At 50.3% G+C, this 20,895-nt stretch overlaps 2 protein-coding genes across 2 annotated transcripts in view; one reads left to right on the top strand and one right to left on the bottom strand.

The window, feature by feature from the left end:
* TEPP (testis, prostate and placenta expressed) lies at positions 2,240-9,431 on the bottom strand. Its single transcript, XM_013971037.2, is given in 9 exon segments — positions 2,240-2,395; positions 3,671-3,703; positions 4,055-4,119; positions 4,342-4,403; positions 4,811-4,985; positions 5,208-5,269; positions 8,284-8,539; positions 9,293-9,325; positions 9,327-9,431. Coding segments are annotated over 9 exon segments (822 nt in total). The 3' UTR covers positions 2,240-2,364.
* Positions 18,720-20,895, top strand: part of CNGB1 (cyclic nucleotide gated channel beta 1) — a 66,581-nt gene continuing 64,405 nt past the window's right edge. Inside the window, exons 1-3 of the mRNA XM_018063155.1 lie at positions 18,720-18,869; positions 19,912-19,969; positions 20,278-20,350. Coding sequence (XP_017918644.1) covers positions 18,720-18,869; positions 19,912-19,969; positions 20,278-20,350 — 281 coding nt within the window. The remainder of the gene's footprint in view (positions 18,870-19,911; positions 19,970-20,277; positions 20,351-20,895) is intronic.

The following is a 20,895-nucleotide window of genomic DNA, read 5'->3' as shown; positions in this document are numbered from 1 at the left end:
CTCCAGAGCAGGCCCCAGAGAGGACCACAAACTGCTCAAACCTTGGAGAGTTGCCCGGGCTTCCTCGCCTGGCCCAGACTCGCCTGTGATAAGCTCCACATCCCATCCTCAAGCCGGTGCTTTCTTTGTTCCTTGAAGGTCATGCCTCTAGGAAAAGCCTTGGCTGCTATTGATTTTCATAGATCTACAAAGATTCTGGCAGGAATGCCCAGGCCTCCTCACAGGGCCTTGAAAAGGAGGTCGAGGGGAGGGGTGGGGGTGGGTCAGGGCTTCTGGGATCTCCCTCTTCACTCTGCATTCATGTCCATCCCCATTCCTGCCTTTGTTCATCTGTAAGCATCACTGAACACCTGCTGTTTGCCAGACCCCGAGCTGGTGCAACTGGGCACGAAGGTAGGAATTGGGATGAGAGAGTTTTGAGGTTTTCATGTATATCAAAAGATAGGGTCAAAAATATCAAAGCTGCTGGAATACAGTACAAAATACTACCTGCAAGAGTCCTCCTCGACCCTCCCACCACCCTCCCTCAGCCAGGACCCTTCCTCCATCCCCGATCCTCCCCATTGCCAGGCCCAGGGTGAGAGTATGTGTCTTGTGTGTTACTCGGTAATAAACACAACTATTACTTTGTAGGAGTTGTTTCATTTCATCCAGGTCTTGTGTTGGTTCTGGGAGGCCCCAGGCCCCCTTCCTGAGTCCCAGATCCTACTGGACAGATGAGAGGCGGCCAGCAAATACAGTATTGCCCAAGAGCCTACTGTGGGCCAGAGGCTATGATTCCTGTCCTCATAATCTTGGGGAAGAACTGGGGAGAAGGGAAGACTGAGGAGAAGCCTGCCTGGAAGAAAGGATGAGATTTGGATAGGAAGAGATGGCAAAAGCATTTCACGTGGAAGGAAGGCTTTGACCAAGGGTTAGGAGGCAGGCAAGACTCTGAGTGTTTGGAACAGCAAGGAGACTGGTGATGGGTTTTGGGCTGGGGTAGTGCGTTGAGGCCCAGGGCCTGGGTTGTGGCTTGGGGTCAGGCCAGGAAGGCCTAGAGGTGAGGCCATGGAAGCTGGGCTATCCCCAAGGCAATGGCCACAGGGAGGATTTCTAAACTAATCTCTCTATGAGGAGCAAAGAGCCCCCTGGGACTGAGGGGACTTAAGGGTATAGAGGCAATGGTTCAGGCTCAGTGGCCTCTCTCCATCTCGTGGGACTTTTCAACCTGCAGGTGATGAGGAGGATGTAAGTCAGGGTTTCCTAACCTTTGTGGGCACTGACTCTCCTGAAAATCAAGTGAAAACAAGGAGATTTTCCATGGAAAATGCACATGTGAGTGGACCAACGGCTTTGCACATGATTTTGGAAGGTTTGTGGATCCCTGAAGTCCCAGATCATAGTGTCAGAAGTTCTGTTCAAATACTTTGTGAGCTTGGTGGCTACTGACCCTGATTTGGGCCTGTCCTTGTAGACTGGCCACAGGTGGGATGGTGTTTGGAAGATCCTGGAGCTAAGTGCTGAGGCTGGCTGCTCTAACCCCAGCCACACTGAGACATTCTTTACCCCTATGAGCAGGGTTATTCTGGACTTGGCCCAGGAACACCCCTGGCTGTCTGCAGGGCATCAGACCTCCTTTCTGTAGGTTGGTAGGCAATCAGAACTAGTCCTGAAGCTTTGTGGACAGAGCAGATAACTTTTTGTTTCTGCGGTATATTCAGTGGCAATGCTCTGGGCAGAGGAAACCTCCTCTGTGTGGCCTCAGGCACCTCACCTTACTTCTACACTGTGTTGCTTCACCATGAATCGAGGCCCTGGGCCAAACCTCCAGGGCCTGACTCCGTTTCTTCAAGGGGACCCAGGCCCAGGGAAGCCCCCCAGCATATATTGGTATGGCAGGGGCATCTGAGAGAGGGGTCTTAAATCCCTTTTGTGCCCTCTCTTTTCTCTTTTTGACTCAAGTTCAGAGTCTGAGGTGGAAGGGGCTTGCCTGCAGGCCTATAAGCAGTGGACAGGGGCACAGAGAGAACCTAATTCCCGGCCTGAGTTTGCACCTCATCCCCAGCTGGGGCTTGGGGCTTAGACCCTGACTCTCTGCCTGGGGTCACCAGGTACATCTTTCCTAGACTCCATCAGTCCTCCAGGAGAGGGCAGGAGGCAGGTTAGGGTAAAATATCATCATCCTGAGGTCCTGATCCTCCCCCAGCCTTTGTAACACACACACATACACATACACACACACAGGGGTTGGGTGCCTCCCTGTGGAGTGTAAGGTTTATTTCTACTTAGGGAAATGGGTTATGGCCACCATAGACCCTTGTCCTGCTGGGGAACGTGAGTGGCACAGCTAGGCAGCCTGGGTGTCAGCCTCCTTTTCACAGATTAATGCCAGGGGGTCAGATAGTTGACACGACTGTGGAAAGAAACAGGGGTGAGGGTGGGGGCCTCCAGGGTGTCCTGGGGAAAAAATCAGGTTGTCCTTCTCTAGGTATTCCTCACAAAACCCACCTACGTGCCTTTAAGGCTCTGAAAACACAGCTTCCATCCTGTTTCTTACGGCTCAGGAGCCTTCATTGGCTCCCTATTTCCTTTCATATATTTTTGGCTGGTCCCTTTGATTTTCAAGCCCCAGTTCCAATTTGCCTCATTCTTATCTCCTGTGAGTCTGCCTCATTTTTCAAACATTTAGTGAACCTACTCTGAAAGGCATTATATACTAGTATAAAAAGAGATAGCATTCCCTTCTATGTGTAAGGGTAGGTGAGAGAAGACAGACTTTCATCAATATGGAATTATAATGCAATAGTCTGTGTGCTCCAAAATAGAGAGGGATGCACATGAGGGGACCCTCTGGAGGGGGGTGGTTTGAGGTGGAGGGGAGGGGCAGAAGGTCAGAGAAGACTTCAAAAGGATGGGACATCGGGGTCGGGCTTTAAAGAGTAAGGAGGAGTTTTCTGGGTAGAGATGGAAGGATCATCGAGGCGCTGAAATAGCACAAGCAAAGATGTGGAGTGCTCAGTTGTGTGGGTGGTTTGGGTTGCCCCCAGGAGTCTGGTACCGCTGAAGTGTAGGGAATGGGACTGGAGAGGTGGGAGACAGCCAAGTTATGAAGGTGCTTGAGTATCTTGCATTCTCCTGTTGGGAACACTAGTCCCAGTCCTTACCACCTTACCTGCCGTCTGGAAGGCAAATTCTTGGCTCTTTCCATTATATTTCTTATACATCTCTTTACTCTTTCTGTCCCTGCTCTTTGCCCAGGTAAACCCCCACCCCGCTACTCCCCATCTTTGTCTTTTGTCCTGACTGGGCCAAATCGAGTGGACATGAGTTTGAGCAAACTCCGGGAGACGGTGAAGGACAGGGAAACCTGGCGTGCTGCAGTCTATGGGGTCGTGGCAAAGACTCGGCACGACTAAGGGGCTGAACAATAACTGCTCCCTCCACCTCCCAATAGGCTGCACTTTTGCCTGGAGAGGATCTCTCCAGGGGGAAGCCGTTCGAATCCTCCTGACATCACCCAGGAGGGTACCAATACCCTGGCACCTCCCTCATGAGGCTCTGCGAGTGGAGAGGGATCTGAGCATCGCCTGAGCACCGAGGCCGCCAAGCACGGTCCCACCGAAGACTTGGCCAGATGGGGCGGGAGCGGGGCGGAGTCATTCCCCGCCTCCTGCAGTTGGGGCCTTACCTGTAGTTGGAGCCAAAACGTCGGAAAGCATTCCTGAAATAGAGGAGGGTAAGGCCGAGGCGGAGAAGAGTGACCCTCTCTGGGAACCGCCACTCCGGGGAAGTGCCATCCCACCAGGATTACACTGCACCTGCGCCCCACCCAAACGCCTCCACTCTGAAGGGTGGAGTTGCTAGGGACTGGATGGCAGGATGCTCCGTTTGGTAGGAATTAAACATTTACTCATTTTGAAACTGCAATTTTCTTTTGGTGTTTTGGAGCCAATCGATGCTTTGGAGGTCTCACATTTTAAAGGGCCACTTGGTATGTGCTGGTGAAAGCTGCCAAGACCCCAGCCTCCTTCCCAGGTATGGGGTCCCCCGGGGTCTGTGTGGGGTCACTTACAGGGAGTCGAAAGGCAGGGGCTTCTGTCCATAGCGGTCCAGACTGGGATTCTGGTTAAGACAGAACTGGGGCGGGCCAGAGGGATGGGGGGTGTCTACTCAGGAGGGGGGACACGGACCTCGCCCCTCGCCGACGCCCCACACATTGCTGACTGCCAGAGATCTTGGCCTTCTGGGCTCTCGGAGACCCTAGTCCGGGTCTCTTCTCCCCCTTCCCGACCCCCGTGTTAGCAGCTCCTCCTCCACCCCGGCGTCCCCAGGGACCGGTCGGCGAGCAGCCCATCCTACCCGCCAGCTCTGGGTCACCTCCGGCTTCAAGTACCGCACCGCATAGCCGCTGAAGCTCTCGACTGCGAAAAGACCGCTGGTCTCCGGCCCCACACCCGCCCTGAGCAAGCCCGCGCCCCGGCTCTTACCTGATCCCCGCCCCTAGGTCAAGCCACGCCTCACGCCTGCTCGTGGAACCAGTCCGACCTCCGGACTTCGTTCCGCCTGCCCTCCACCTCCGCCCCACTGGCTCCCACTGCTCGGACCTGGCACCGCCCCCCCAATATAAGCCCCGCCTCTGTGCCCCTCAGCCGGTCCGCGTGCCCCACCCTCCGAGTGCCGCGGCTGCCGCTCTTCCCCTGTGTTTGTCAGGTTCCACCCCGGAAGCCCCCTGCTCGTCTTTGGTCAGCGCTCGGGGTCCCAGCTCTGTGGACCCAGCGGCTCAGCTGTCTCTCCCGCCCTAGGGCATCGTCCGCTCGGTTAGACTGACCCTTCTTGCTCGCGCAGGGCAGCTTGAACTCTCCCGCGGAGGACACGAATCGGGACCAGTCCTCGATGGCGCGCGTGAAGCAGGGCCAGTCGACCCTATTGATGCCCGGTGCGATGGGAGCCAGCTTTCCCTCGTGGTACCTGTTTCGGAGCCTCTGGCCGGTCTCCGTGATGTCCTGCCAGGAGGAAGGAAGTCAGGGAGCTGGGCGCACTCGAACCATCTGACCCAGGGGGCTCGCGAAGCCCCGGAAAGAGATGGGAAGGGCAGGGTAGGGTCCCAGAGAGGTAGCTGAGGAAGTGAGCGGAATGGAGATTGGGACCGGGGGTGCTTGGTGCTGGGTGCACAAAGGACCTTCAGGTCCTCTCTCCAGGGCAAACCAGGGACAAAGGACGCTCACCAGGCACTGCAGGGGTTTGTTGGGGACACCGAGAAGTGTGAAGTAGGCATTATCAAAGTCATCTGAAGGAGAGAAAGGGAGAGGAGTTAGTGCAGTTATCAGAAACAGGGTCATTGCCATGCATTGCCAGGGGGGATAATAAATTAATTTGAGCCTATGGAAAGAAATTGGCATTATCTATCAGAGCTATAAATACATGTATCTTTTGACCCTATACTCCTACTTCTGGGAATTTATCCTATTTTATATTTTGCACAACTGGGAAATGATGTGGGTATAAAGTTTACTCATTTCAGCGTTGTTTGTATTATAATAGAAAATGACTGGAAAAAACCCAAGTGTCTGTCATTAAAGGACTGGCTAAATAAACCATGATGCATCCTCACTATGCCTTGATTAAAAATAAAGTTCTTGATTCAAGAACTTCCAAGGTACAGAAGAGTATATGTCATGTGCTACCTTTGTCTTTAAAGACTAAAATTGAGACGATTGGAGGCAAACAAGAATATACATTTAGGTCATCACCTAACCACGTCATCAAGCAGCACCACTAACAGTCTGTTTGATGTTAGGTGCCCCCTGCCGAGCCATCATGGCAAATGCGGCATTCAAAACTTGTGAAAGCTTTTACAGTCAAGCCTCTACACCTAATTCCTGGTTTACAGAAACTAGACTATCAAGGTAAACAACACTATAAGGAAAGAACTACTCAAATTCACGATGTAAGACTTGTCTACAACACAACTGTTTTGGATTTCTTAAAAAGTTGGTATTATGAGGGAAAAATGGAAAGTGAATAGATTGGTGTTAGACTAAGGCCCAAGAGACATGACAACCAACTACAAGGCACAATCCGAGATCAAATCCTGGTTCCAAAAATTTTTTAACAGTTGTGAAAAACATCTTTGGGGATAATTGGGGACATTTTAATATGGACTGAATATTGGATGTTAGGGAATTATCTTTAACTTTCCTAAATGTGATAATAGTAGGGAGTCATGTAGGAAGTTGTTTTTATCACTGGAAACTGATTGCTAAAGTGTGTTTGAGTGTGTGTGTGTGTGAGAGAGAGAGATAAAGAGTGAAAATAAACATGGCAAAACATTAATTGAAGCAGATAGAAGGTAATAAATGTTCAAATATTAGTCTTTCAACTTTCCTCTATGTTTGAATATGTTCGTAATTAAAAAAAAAGCTGTAGAGGAAAAGAACAGATTTGTATTTGCAGTAGTAAAGAATGAAAGGATACATCAGGAACTCAGAGTGGTTACCTGTAAGTGAGAATGAAGAGAATGAGGAAGAGCAAGAATTTTTTAAAAGTACATTGTTACAACATTTTAAACCTGTGGCTCCATTGCTTTGATTAAAACTTACTTGCAATAAAATGCATATCTAAATCAAGAGCTCTCCCTATAAATCTAGATTCCTGGCTTCTCCTGGGAGCTAGGAAATTGGTAGAACTGTGCTGACCCTTCCCACACAGCAGTCAAGGGGACCCTATAGCTGCTCCCCTTTATAGAGGGGTAGGTGAGGGGGCTCCACCTCACTTTCACCCCACTCCCCACTGCTTCCCTACCCACTTCCCTATTTGTGTTTTCCCTCTTGGCCCTGCAGGAGTCTCTGTGGGACCTCTGGAGATCCCCTATCATCTCTGACAGGCTCTTTGCATCTGTCACCTGAGCCTGAACCTGGGTGTCACCCTGGACTCCCCACTCTTGCCCCTCTACTTACACTGGTACCAAGTCCTATTCCTTTATCTCCTAAATACCTTCTGAGTCCCTCCCCCATAGCCAAGACACTGTCACTACCTCCTGAAGGCTGTGGTCCTTCCCAGTGTCCTAACCACTAACCCCTCCCCCATTATCCACTTCTAGTCCCTCTCGGTCACCCCCTCCCCAACACCCCAATGCTCAGACCTCTTTCCTGCTTAAAGCCTTCAGGGGTTCTTATCTACCTCCCAAGAAAGTCCAGATTGCTGAGCTCAACAACAGGGCCCTTCCTGAGTTGCGTCCCCACCACCAGCCACAGCTCCTGCTGCCCCCACGTACTTTGTCCTTGGGCCCAAACAAATCCCTCAAGTTCACCAACACCTCGAGCAGCTTCTCCCCTCCAGGCCTCTGTATTGCTGCTCCCTCTAGCTAGAAGGCCTTTGTACAAAGTACAAACTCAAGTACAGACTCAAGTACAAAGTGGGCAATGAATAAATGTGCTGAAATGCATGCATGTGGGCATCTGCGTGGCACCCCTACCTCAGTGCCCAAGCTTCTCCGCCAGTGAAGAGTTCTTCCTTAGCCCCGTGTAGTCCTTAACCCCAGAGGCTTCCATGTTCCCCTCTCTTTCATGACAGGTATCTTTATCTTCCTTTTTCAAAGGGAGAGATGACTGGGCAGAAATTATTACTGCTGTTATTATTCTTCCTCTTCCTGCACTGCTGACCTCTGCAGTTCTCTCTCCATGAATAACAACAACATTATTGTTGAGCACATAGTATGTGCTAGGCACTACTCTAAGCAGTTCTCATGCCTTATCTCACTTTAATCTCACAAAGTTAATCTCAAACCAGTTGATCCTAAAGGAAATCAGTCGTGAATATTCATTGGAAGGACTGATGCTGAAGTTAAAGCTCCAATACTTTGGCCACCTGATATGAAGACATCACTCATTGGAAAAGATCCTGATGCTGGGAAAGACTAAAGGCATAGGAGAAGGGGGCAATCGATGATGAGATGGTTAGATAGCATCACCGACTCAATGAACAAGAATTTGAACAAACTCCAGGAGGTAGTGGAGGACTCCCATGGGGTCGTCAAGAGTCATTTCTGACTTATCGACTGAACAACAACAATCTCCCAATAGCCCTGAGAGGCCACCCTGCTGGCATTCCAATTTTCCTGATAGGGAAACAGAGGCTCAGACCTGGAGGATTCTCAGGCAGGGAGGAGCAGAGCTGGGACTAGTCCCTCTAACCCTTTCATCTGCCACTCCTGGCTTCTCCCTCTGAGATCTCTCTCCTCCAAACCACCCACGCCTTCCCCTAAGGCCCCGAGGGCCACCAGCAGTGGCCAGGTGGCCCGACCTTTGCGGCAGTAGGTGGTGGACTGGCAGTGCTCGTCGGAAAGGCAGGCCTTGACAGAGTCCATGTCCATGCGGCGCAGGCTGGGCAGGGCCGGGTGGTAGAGCTGCTGCTTCACGCCGGCCAGCTGGTTGCGCCGCCGGGGCATGGGCAGGAGGATGGCTGGGGATGCGTACACGTGGGTGGAGCCATCCTCCCAGGGCACCAGGTCGATGATGCGGGCCATGGCTGGGTGGTGGAGACACCTGCAGCAGATACCCTTCTGTGTGGGAACACAACCTTGGCCAGTGCTGACTTGTCATCCAACAGGTATTGAGCACCTACTGTGAGCCAGGAGCTGTGGTGGGGTCAGGGACACTCAGAAACACACAGACACACACACATACACACACACTCACAGAGCGTGTGCTAAGGGCTCTGGCAGAGGTCCGTACAGGAGGGGGTGTATGTGGGGAGGCTGGGGCTGGGGCTTTCAGGGGATTGTCTAAAAGAGATGCCATTTGTGTCTATTCTGCAATAATGAGCAGGGAGCAACAGCAGCAAGTGAGTTCAGAAGTGAGCTCAGCCTGCCTCTGGGTAATTAATTATGGATTTCTGGCATTAGCTCAGGTACCTGGCATTTGCTCAACATTCTACAGGGAGACATGGGGAAGTTTTACATAAGGGGAGAAACGTAATGGATGTGAACTAGGAGAAAATATGGCTGGTTCTCCAGCACTCCCTTTTAAAAAGCAGATATTCCCAGAGCCTTTGAGTCATTTAAACTTCAATGAAAATTTGTTGAGTCTGGTTGCTTCCTTTCTGACCCTAGTGGGAGGTGAGAGATGGAGGAGGGCAACAGGGAGGTGGATAGGAGGAGAGAGGACCTTTAGAGGGGAGAGGGCATGACGACTGGATGGGAAAGCTGCCCCGGGGCTGGGCCTTCGAAGGGAGGGGCAAGGAATGGGAGCAGTGAGAGGAGGTGGACCCCTTGCCCCCCATCCACCTATGCAGTACCTCACCTGCAGGCCACCAGCCCCAGGTGCACAGGCTTATAGAGATTTTCTCCTCCTTTGCCTGCTCAGTGGAGAAGAGAGGTAGAGAGATGGGCCAGGCCCCAGTGCCTTATGAGACAGGAGAATAAAGGGACATTCTGCAGAGACAATGCCCATTGCAGACTCATTGTGAGGGCACTGGCTCCTTGGCAACCCTGGCAACCACAGGCTCCGAGGAGAAGAGCCTGCTGCCCCCTTGAGTCCTTACACTGGCCCCCTTGTTCAGCCTGCCTGAAGGTTGCTTGTCTCTGGGGCTCACACAGGATGGGCATGTTGAGAAAATCAGACAAGGAACTGGGGCTTCCTGGGGGTAACCATGGTAGGGCTGGCCAGGGCAGGCTGTATGACCTTAGACTGGTCACTGTCTCTCTCTGGGCCTCAAAGTTCCCATCTGTGTTAGGCAAGGGTCCTGGGCCCTGTCAGGAGGGGTATCTGAACTGCAGGGTGTTTCTCTCCTTGCAAACCTCAGGGAAGAGGACACTGCCCTGCCTGCCAGTCCTTGAGGCTCCAGAGGTGGAGATTAGTGGCTACCAGGATTCAGGGTCAGCATAAGGGGATCAGTGAGATTGGTGGCCTCAGCACGACAGGGATTATCAGGTGATACTCCACGGCCAGCCCCCTGTAGGCCTGCAGCTTCCCTCCCACCTTCCCAAAGCGAGGTCATGAGAGCCTAAGCCAAGCACCCTGAGGTGGTCAGAACCACTGAGGGAGATCCCTGGCAGTCTAGTGGTTACGACTCAGCGCTTTCACTGCTGTGGCCCTGGGTTCAGTCTCTGGTCGGGGGATTAAGATTTTTGCAGATTACATAGTGCACCAAAAAAAAAAAAAAAGAATCACTGGAAGTGGGAAACCCTTCCACCCCCATGAGGGAACCCTGTGGAGACGCTAACTTATTTGCACATCTTGGCATGTGCTTTGCATACACCTGTCCACTTGCTGAGCCTAATGGGCCATCTTGGGACCCCTGCTGTGAGATTCCTGTGGGATTTGGCTCCCTAGCTGCTCCTCCTCGAGTGTAGTATTCCATCCAGCCCCTAGACCAGCATCTCCAAGTCCCACCCCTTGGAGAAAAATTTCCTAGAGTTGACTTCATTCACCACCTCATAGAAAATTTTTCACTCTTTTAAAGTTAAAAATATAACAAAATCCAGGGACTTCCCTGACAGTCCAGTCATTAAGACTCCATGCTTCCAACGCAAGGGGTGTGGGTTGGGGAGTCCCTGGTTGAGGAGCTAAGATCCTGAATGCCTCCCAGCCAAAAAACAAACATTAAAAAAAAAAGAAACAATACTGTAACAAATTCAATAAAGACTTTAAAAATGGTCCACATTAAAAAAAATCTTAAAAAATAACAAAATCTAAAAAGTGCTTAAATATGTAATATAACTCATAATTACTGGACTTCCCTGGTGGCTCAGAGGGTAAAGCGTCTGCCTGAAATGGGGGAGACCCAGGTTTGATCCCTGGGTCGGGAAGATCCCCTGGAGAAGAAAATGGCAACCCACTCCAGTATTCTTGCCTGGGAAATCCCATGGAATGAGGAGCCTGGTGGGCTACAGTCTACCGGGTCGCAAAGAGTTGGACACGACCGAAAAAGTGAGACTTGTAACCACCAGTCGGGTCAAGACAGGGGTACTACTTGGCAAAACAGTGTAGCAGTCTCTTGAAACATAAAACATTAATTTACCATGAGTGTGTGTGTGTGCTAAGTTGCTTCAGTCGTGTCTGACTCTTTGTGACACCATGGACTGTAGCCCTCCAGGTTCCTCCACCCATGGGATTCTCCTGGCAAGAATACTGGAGTGTGTTGCCATTTCCTTCTTCAGAGGATCTTCCCGATGGGGGGACTGAACCTTTCATCTCTTGCATCTCCTGCATGGGCAGGTGGGTTCTTTACCATTAGCACCACCTGGGAAGCCTTAAATTTACCATATGACCTTGAAATTCTACCCCTAAGAATCTTCCCAGGAGAAATGAAAATATATGTCCACACAAAGACTTGCATACAGATGTTCATAGCAGCGTTCATTATAATAGCCAAAATATGGAAACAATTTAAGTTGACTAATGGATAGATAAACACACTGTGATATATCTATACCATGGAATACTGTTGGGAATGAAAAAGGTAAGAATTATGAATACATGCCACACTGTGAACAACCATCAAAACATTATATTAAATGAAAGAAACCAAATACAAAAACACTCTACACATTATACAATCCATCTGTGTGTGATGTCTAGAAAAGTTACATCTTTAGAGACAGAAAACAGTTTAGTGGTTGCCTGGGCCTGGGGGTGGGAATGGGGAGTGACTAATGAGCATGACGGAGAAGGCAATGGCGCCCCACTCCAGTACTCCTGCCTGGAAAATCCCATGGACGGAGGAGCCTGGTGGCTGCAGTCCATGGGGTCGCTAAGAGTCGGACACGACTGAGCGACCTCACTTTCACTTTTCACTTTCCTGCATTGGAGAAGGAAATGGCAACCCACTCCAGCGTTCTTGCCTGGAGAATCCCAGGGACGGGGAGTCTGGTATGGTAGGCTGCCATCTATGGTGTCGCACAGAGTCGCACACGACTGAAGCGACTTAGCAGCAGCAGTAGCAATGAGCATGAAGGATCTTATTGGGGGTGATGGAAATGCTCTGAAGTAGTTATGCCAAAGCCTTTGACTGTGTGGATCACAATAAACTGTGGAAAATCCTGAAAGAGATGGGAATACCAGACCACCTAACCTGCCTCTTGAGAAATCTGTGTGCAGGTCAGGAAGCAACAGTTAGAACTGGACATGGAACAACAGACTGGTTCCAAATAGGAAAAGGAGTACGTCAAGGCTGTATATTGTCACCCTGCTTATTTAACTTCTATGCAGAGTACATCATGAGAAACGCTGGGCTGGAAGAAGCACAAGCTGGAATCAAGATTGCCGGGAGAAATCTCAATAACCTCAGATATGCAGATGACACCACCCTTATGGCAGAAAGTGAAGAGGAACTAAAAAGCCTCTTGATGAAAGTGAAAGAGGAGAGTGAAAAAGTTGGCTTAAAGCTCAACATTCAGAAAACGAAGATCATGGCATCCGGTCCCATCACTCCATGGGAAATAGATGGAGAAACAGTGGAAACAGTGTCAGACTTTATTTTTGGGGGCTCCCAAATCACTGAAGATGGTGACTGCAGCCATGAAATTAAAAGACGCTTACTCCTTGGAAGAAAAGTTATGACCAACCTAGATAGTATATTGAAAAGCAGAGACACTACTTTGCCAACTAAGGTCCATCTAGTCAAGGCTATGGTTTTTCCTGTGGTCATGTATGGATGTGAGAGCTGGACTGTGAAGAAGGCTGAGCGCTGAAGAATTGATGCTTTTGAACTGTGGTGTTGGAGAAGATTCTTGAGAGTCCCTTGGACTGCAAGGAGATCCAACCAGTCCATTCTGAAGGAGATCAACCCTGGGATTTCTTTGGAAGGAATGATGCTAAAGCTGAAACTCCAGGACTTTGGCCACCTCATGTGAAGAGTTGACTCATTGGAAAAGACTTTGATGATGGGAGGCATTGGGGGCAGGAGGAGAAGGGGACGACCGAGGATGAGATGGCTGGATGGCCTCTCTGACTCGTTGGACGCGAGTCTTAGTGAACTCCGAGAGTTGGTGATGGACAGGGAGGCCTGGCATGCTACGATTCATGGGGTCGCAAAGAATTGGACACGACTGAGCGACTGAACTGAACTGAACTGAGTTTATTTTTTGAAAGTAGATCTGGCATTGTCCAGTCAATTTACTAAAAATCATTGAGCTGTACACTTAAAATGGGTGAGTTTTATGGCATACAAGTTATACTGCAATAATGTTTTTAAAAATTGAGGTCAGCTAAAGAAAACATGTTAGAGCCCTGCCAATCCCTGGGAGCTTCCACAGCCCCTTTTCCAATCCCACCTCCTGAAAGAAGTAACCAGTCTGCTGGCTGAGTAGTATAACAACCTGCTTTTCTTTTTTTCATTCCTAAGATTTTTTCCCATGTGGACCATTTTTAAACTCTTTATTGAATTTGTTACAATATTGCTTCTGTCTTATGTTTTTTGGCCCTGAGGCATGCGGGACCTTAGTTCCCTCACCAGGGATCAAACCCACACCCCCTGTATTGGAAGGTGAAGTCTTAACTACTGGACTAGCAGGGAAGAGCCCTCCACTTCTCTTTGAAGTTTCATTATCTACATTTGCAGCCAGATAGACAAGACAGGCTGATAATGCTCTATCTCAGCTTTGTATGTACAAACCACTGGGATCTTTTGAGTCTGGCTTTTTACTATCTGTGTATATGTTTAGGAGAGTCATCCAATGGGGGTGTGGCTGAGCCCCATTCACTTTCCTCACCCTAGAGCCCACTACTCTTCAGCCAGGCCCACCTGACTCTGCCCACTGCCCAGGCTTCATGCTCCAGGTTGCCCATCCTGGGGGCACAGCTCAGCCTCTGCTCACCTGGTGCTCTCAGGAGAGCACTCCTCTTCCCAATACACTCACCGGTCTTGGCTACAGCACACTCCGCTTCTTAGTCCTCCCCCTCCCTCCCCAGCGGCTCCTTCAGTTTCCTTTCCCAGCCCCTCCTCCTTTTCCCCAAATCACACCGAGCCAGTGTGCTCTAGGCATCATCTTTGGTCCTTCTCTTCTTTACATTGGATTCAATCAGTCCTGCAACTTTAACTGTCATTTACAAGCTGAGTTGATGCCTCCAAAATTTCTATCTCCAGGCATCTGGCTCTCATAAACTCCAACCCCACCACCTTCCCCACCCCCGCCACCGCCGCAACACTCAAACACCTCTTGCTATCCGCTGTACACTTCCACTCGGATGTCTCTCAGACATCATAACCAAGTGGAGCTCATGACTTCCTCCAAAACTCTTCCCAAGCTGAACACCCTCAACACCTCCCTCTTCCCTGCTCTCCCCTTTCTCTTTCTTGCCAGCCTAGTCCAAGCCTCGTCATCTCTGCCCTGGCCTCCATTGAGGAGGTGTCACCGATGATACAGGCCATCACTTGGGCACCCACGAAGAGTAGGAGAGCTGGCTCTTTCTAGAAGGGGTCTGGCTGGAGATGCCTGGGGGAGGAGCGCTGATCCTCAGCAGCCGGGTATTGGCAAAGCATGGCCGGGGCCACCTTGAGCTCTGCCATTGGTGTCCAACCTTGCTGACAGAAAGAGCATTCTCTGATACCAGTTGCCTTGCGGCTGAGTTGCATATCTGAGTTTTAGCATAAGAAGAGCCCACGGGTCATCCAGTCACAAAGTGTCTTGCTCCTCCACTACCTCCGGACTAGTTTCTTGCTTCCATACCTGCCCACCAGATAGCAGCCTCACAGATTGTGTCCAGCCCCTGTTCTAAACTGAACCATCGTAAGCTTCCATGGGCCATCAGCTAAAACCCAAGCTTCTGACTGTGGCTTACAGGCCCTGCCTGATCTGTCCTGGACCTCATCTCCTACCACTCTCCCCTACCCCTACTAAGCCCCCAGTCCCACTTTGTCCCTCAGGTGCATCCAAGCTTATTTCAGCCTCAGGACCTTTATTTACCCTTCCAGTGTCCTCTGTCTGGAACACCATTCACTTAAATCTTACATCTCAGTGCAAATATTTGCCTCTGCATAGAGGCACCTACACCCACCCCCACTCTTCATCACCTCGTACATGTTTCTGCTCTGCATGTTTCTTTCATGGCGCTCAGCATATCTGCAATATTTTTAAACTCATCGTTAATCTTTTTTATTTCTGAATCTTCTGTTGGAACAGAAGTTCTGTGAGGGCAGGTCAGATTTCTGTCTTTCTCAGTGTGCAGAGGCTGGCACGCTGCCTGGCACATAGGCAAGGTTGAGAAATGTAGATAATCAAGTCAAGTCCCCTATTGTTCAGTTGCTAAGTCATGTCTGATTCTTTGTGAGTCTGTGGACTTCGGTACACCAGGCTCCTCTGTCCTCCATTATCTCCCGGAGCTTGCTCAAACTCATGTCCATTGAGTCAGTGATGCCATCCAACCATTTCATCTTCTTTTCCCCTCTTCTCCTCTTGCCTTCAATCTTTCCCAGCATCAGGGTCTTTTCCAATGAGTGGGCTCTTCCCATCAGGTGGCCAAAGTATTGGAGCTTCGGCTTCAGCATCATTCCTTCCAAAGAATATTCAGGGTTGATTTCTTTAGGATTGACTGGTTTGACCTCCTTCCAGTCCAAGGGCCTCTCAAGAGTCTTCTCCAGCACAATTTGAAAGTATCAGTTTTTAAGTGCTCAGCCTTCTTTATGGTCCAACTCTCACACCCGTACATGACTACAGGAAAAACCATAGCTTCGACTCTACAGACCTTTGTTGGCAAAGTGATACCTCTGCTTTTTAAGTCCCCTGCCTTTTGCTAAACAGCCCACCGCCCTGCCCCCCACCCAGGTCCTGTCACCTCACTGAACCCTTTTGCTCTGGGTCTCTGTCCCTCTCCCCTTCTCCCCTGAGATCACCATCTCCTCTTTAGGGTAGGACTTCAGTTCAGGAGGCCAGCTTGAGTGCAGTCAGTCCTCAGTCCTTGGATCCTCTCTAAAGGCCCAGCCCTGGGACTACAGCCATTCTGGCAGATCCCGAGGCAGGGGTGCTGAGACCCTGCCCAAGCTGTAGAAGATTCTGGGACAGAAAGACGCTGCTTGAGTCCCTCCACTGGGGCTGGAGAGCTGGGGTGTGCCTGCTGCCACTACTGACGGAGAGTTGATGAGCCTCTGTCACCTGGAGGAGTCCCCCAGGGTCCCCTGGGGGCTGCAAGCAGTTATTCTCCCACCTTCACTAGGTGGATTGGCCGAGGTCTATGGGGAATCACGATGCCCTAAGCAGGGTCGCATGGGGCTCCTTCCCTGAGGCCCAGATCCCTGCTGGCCTCTGGGGGGTTTCTGACAGCTCCCTTGGCATCGATCGCCTCTCTTCCACCACCACCTCCCCACCCTCTCTAGCATCTCCTAATCCTTTGCACACGGCCCTGCTGCCGCCAATTAATCCCTGCTGTGTCCAGGAGGCCGTCCGAGAGAAGCAGGAAGAAGGCAAGTCCCGGCTGGTGGACGGCATCCGAGCAGGTAACTCAGGGTGAGGTGGCAGCTCTGTGGGACCCCTGATGGGACCCCTTCCATGCTCTTCTCCCAGCAAGGCATTTAGACATGGAGACTCTGGCAAGGCTGGAGACCTGAGGCTTGTTTTTCCCTGTGAGGCTCAAACCTTAGTGAAACTCCAAGGCGGCTTGTGAAATACGGATTCCAGGTCCTGCAGAGTGTTTAGAGGGGCCTAGGAATCTGCACCGCCCAGCTTCCCTGGAAAACTGTGAAAGGCTGATGGTCCAGGTACCATTGTTGCTCTGAGCACCACTTCCAGGCCCTCTTCCTGCCTATGCCTCCCTCATCAATGTGGAATCAGCAGCGACAGGGCAAAAAGACGGGAGGGAACCTGCACGTGTTTCTATCCAGGAGGAAATGGCTGGGGAAAGAAGGAAAATTGGTGTGGGGAAGGCTCCCCTAGTCATTTCCAAAAGGTTCAGAAACACAAGCCAGAATAGCTGCCTGCTGGGAAATGGCTCGTAGGACTGGGGTGCAGAAGCAGCCAATCCTGGGCAAATGTCGGCACATCCAGGTAGGCGTAGGACACTTGGAGTCAGGCCAGACTGAGCATAAGCGCTGCTGGGTCACTTACTGGCTGTGTTACTTTGGGCAGGTCTCCTGACCTCTCTGTGCCTCCATTTCCTTAGCTATAAAGCGGCGATGAAAAAATGCTTATTTTCCTGAGGCTGAGGAGGAGGCAGAGGTGAGAACAAGGATGAAATGATCGTGGCTTATGGAGCTGCCTGTGTCTGGCTGGGGTGGTGAAATCTGCCATCCTAAACATGCCATGTGGGGCTCTGCCAACCTTGGAAATCAGTGTTGACACCCCCACACCCAACAAGGACAGGGAAGACCAGAGATGTCGTGTCTGGCCCAGGTTCACACTGTTGGCAGCTGAGCCAGGGATCTGACCCCCTCACTAAGAGCTGTGTCCCAAACCACAGCTTCACTAAGGAGGAGTTGGGCTGCAGATGCCAGAGTGGAGACAGAAGTCGGCGCTGTGAGCAGAAGGGCAGGCAGTGTGGAGCTGGGCCCTGGGGCAGGGATCCTGGGCCTGTGATTGCCCTTTGCAGCCCTGGACCAGGGTTCCTGGCAGTGGAGGGACAGAGAAGCGCTCTACTAATGCCTTGGCTGCCCGTGGCCAGGGGAAGGAGGACACACCATGCCAGCACAGCCTCAAAAAGGTCCTATAAGGGCTGGAGTTTGCATATATTGATCTGTGTGATACTTGCTGGGCTGGGCCATCCTGCAGGGGTATAATCATAAGGTCAGGGCTGCCCATTCCCTAAAGATATATGAAGCCAGAACCTGAACCCATGTAAAGTAGCTATCGCAGTAAACCATGAAAAAAGGAGCCTGTTATTTTATCTTAAATTTTTCTAAATTATGAAAATATGTTAATTTTTATAATATATTAAACATAAAATTATTTTCCATTCATATACTGCTCATCATGTATTTTAAAAAATTTATAATGGGGTTCTGCTGAACATAATTAAAATTAGCATTTTCGCTTGACGTCCAATAATAGTCACAGCCAACATTTATTAAGCTTTCATCACGTGGTAGTCATTCTTCTCATCAGTTTGTTTTATCCTCACAATTATCTCCACAAGATAGCTACTATTAATGTCCCCATTTTACAGACAAACAAACTGAGGCATAGAGCATTTACTTGATTTGCTCATGACTGGAGTCTGGAGCCTGTAGGTTTTTCCATGTTAGTTCAAATAGATCTATTTAAAATCAATGACTCCATAATATTCCATTATTGGATATTTATTTATTTATAATATTTCCATTATTGGATGAACAATTAGGTACTTCCCAATAACCAGTCTCCTATAGGATTTCCTGGTGGCTCAGCAGTAAAGAATCTGCCTGCAACGCAGGTTCAGTCCCTGGGTTGGGAAGGTGCCCTGGAGAAGGAAATGGCTACCTACTCCAGTATTCTTTCCTGGGAAATTCTGTGGACAGAGGAGCCTGGTGGTTACAGTGGGCTCACAAAAGAGTCAGACACGACTTAAGCGACTTAACAATGCACGGATGGATATGTGGATATTTTTCATCTTTTTCTCTAACATTGTCATGATCCAACTCTTTACACATATGTTTGTGGGCTTGAATGTTTCTATAAGGAAAATACCTGGAAGTATAATTGCAAAAATGTATTTTAAAGATGGTGAGCAGAAAAGAAAATATGTAACTCACAAAAGCAGCCCATGAAAGGTGGGAGCAACCATGAGCTCTCAGGGGATACCGAAGGACTTTTGTCCCCTACAGGTGTCAGGATGTTGAGCTGGGTCCAGAGGGTGCTGCCTCAGCCCCCAGGGACTCCTCAGAAGACCAAGCAAGAGGAGGAGGGGACAGAACCAGAGCCAGAGTTGGAGCCGAAGCCTGAAACAGCCCCCGAGGAGACTGAGATAGAGGAAGTGTCCCTGGTAAGAACTGAAGGGCCAGGAAAGTCACGCTGGCCTCGCTGCTCAGAGAATCCCCGGCTTGGATCAGTTGCCCCCACCCAGCTTCCACAACAGAGAAAGTTGGGGCCAAAAGGAAATGTGGGGGGCGGGGGTATCCTGATTCTATAAACAGCCAGATAGTAAACATTCTAAGCTTTGTAGGTCACGCTATCTCTGTTAATTACTCAATTCTGCCACTGTAGTGTGAGAACAGCCATGGACAATATATAAATGAATGAACATGGTGGCTATGTTCCAATAAAGCTTTATTTGCAAAAGCAAGCACTAGGCTGGATTTGGCTCACTGGCCATTGTTTTCTAACCTCTAGAGTCTAAAACAGAATTAATCAAAGTAGCCAGGCCCAGAACCATTTGTTGCCAGTCCAGGAGGAGACCAGGAGCTTGCCAGAGATAAATCTACTATATATTAAGCACAGTGCTTAGTTCAGCTGGTATTGTTTTGCAGGACGACTTTCTCCTTAAAGGAAGCAGGGTGTTGATAATACAATCTGCTGCAAACCTCTTAAACATTGTAGACCAGTAACAGTTTGCAGACTGCTACTGGTTCCTGGTCCACACCTGGGACAGCTCTAGATTTATATACATATTTTGTGCACCTGTGCATGTATGCACATCTCTGTATTTGTGTGTTAATGGACCTGAAATAATGTGTTTATGAGTGGATATTTGTATGTCAGTGCAAAACCACAAGTATATTTGTATACACCTATATATGTGTGTGTGTATGTTTATGTGACTGGGCATATGCATGTATGTGTGTACAAACAAATATCTGTGTCTGGGTCTATATGCAAATGTTAAGTGTATGCACACTTGAGTGGGGCAGCTTTCTGGGCGAGGTGTCTCCCAGGTGGGAGGTGAGGCCCTAGGATTTCAGAGACCACTGTGAGAATAGAGCTGTTTGGTCCTGTGGGGGCTCGGTCATGGGTGGGTCAAGGGCTGCTCTGCCTATACCAGGGCTGGCATCACTGGGGGCTCACATGGCCCTGTTTGAACCCTCCAGCCACCGGAGGAGCCCTGCGTGGGGAAGGAAGTAGCTGTGGCTACTCTGGGTCCTCAGGGTGAGTGCTGGAAACCCTGGCCAGTGGGTAGGGGGAGGGCGGGGAGGGATAAGGGCTGTATCCTCCACTTAGAGCCCAGTAGCAGCCCATGAGATTGGCCCATGAGTGCCCCTGACAGATGAAGAAACTGAGGCTCAGGAAGCTAAGGGCAGACTCCTGGGGACTTTCTAGCTGAGCTGAGCTGGGACTGCAGGCTTCCAACTCCCTCAGGGTTCTCCCCTCTCCTCCACCTCTGCCTTGACCTCCCCAGCAGGTAGAAACGGGCCTCTGAGAGGGTCTAGTACTAAAGTCAGAGGGGCTCTTTCCAGGAACCCAGGAGACTGCTCTCACTCCGCCCACATCCCTCCAGGCCCAGGTCTCTGTGGCTCCCGAAGCTCACAGGTACTACAGCACCCTCCCCTCTCCTCAGGGCCAGCCCCCCACCCAAGCTAGGGAGTCATTGAGGAGGCGGGGAAGGCCACTTCTCTCTGCTCTGCAGTCATTCCCAAGCAAAGGCCCAGGTGACCCTAGGAATTGGCTGAGGGGAGCCTCAGGCAGAGGAGGGGGGTCTCCTGGGCCAAATCAACCATACGACCAAGAGAAATGGAGGCTGGGGACCAGAGATTTCTCAGTGCTCGGGTGAAATGCAGGTTTGGTGTGGCCAGAGCTTCTGATTTTCCCCATGAAGACAGGAAATCCAGACTTTCCCATGAAATCTCCCCAAAAGGTCACATTTTAGACCCTGGGTGGTTGCCCCAGTGAGCATGTCTGTGTGGGGCGCAGGCTGGCCTCAGACGGTGAGTCTATGATTCTGTCTAGGCTGACAAGCCTCTGTCACAACACCCCACAGGAAACCCTCAACCCTTCCAGAACACAAGACATGAGCCAAGTGCAGGAGGAGCCCCTTAGAGCCCCTTGTGCTAACTGGGCACAAGGATAATTGGCTG

The sequence above is a fragment of the Capra hircus genome, chromosome 18, assembly GCF_001704415.2.
Source record: "Capra hircus breed San Clemente chromosome 18, ASM170441v1, whole genome shotgun sequence".
In the NCBI taxonomy this organism is placed as follows: domain Eukaryota; kingdom Metazoa; phylum Chordata; class Mammalia; order Artiodactyla; family Bovidae; genus Capra; species Capra hircus.
The sequence above is the reverse complement of the archived record's forward strand: the minus strand, read 5'-3'. Positions and strand labels throughout refer to the sequence as shown.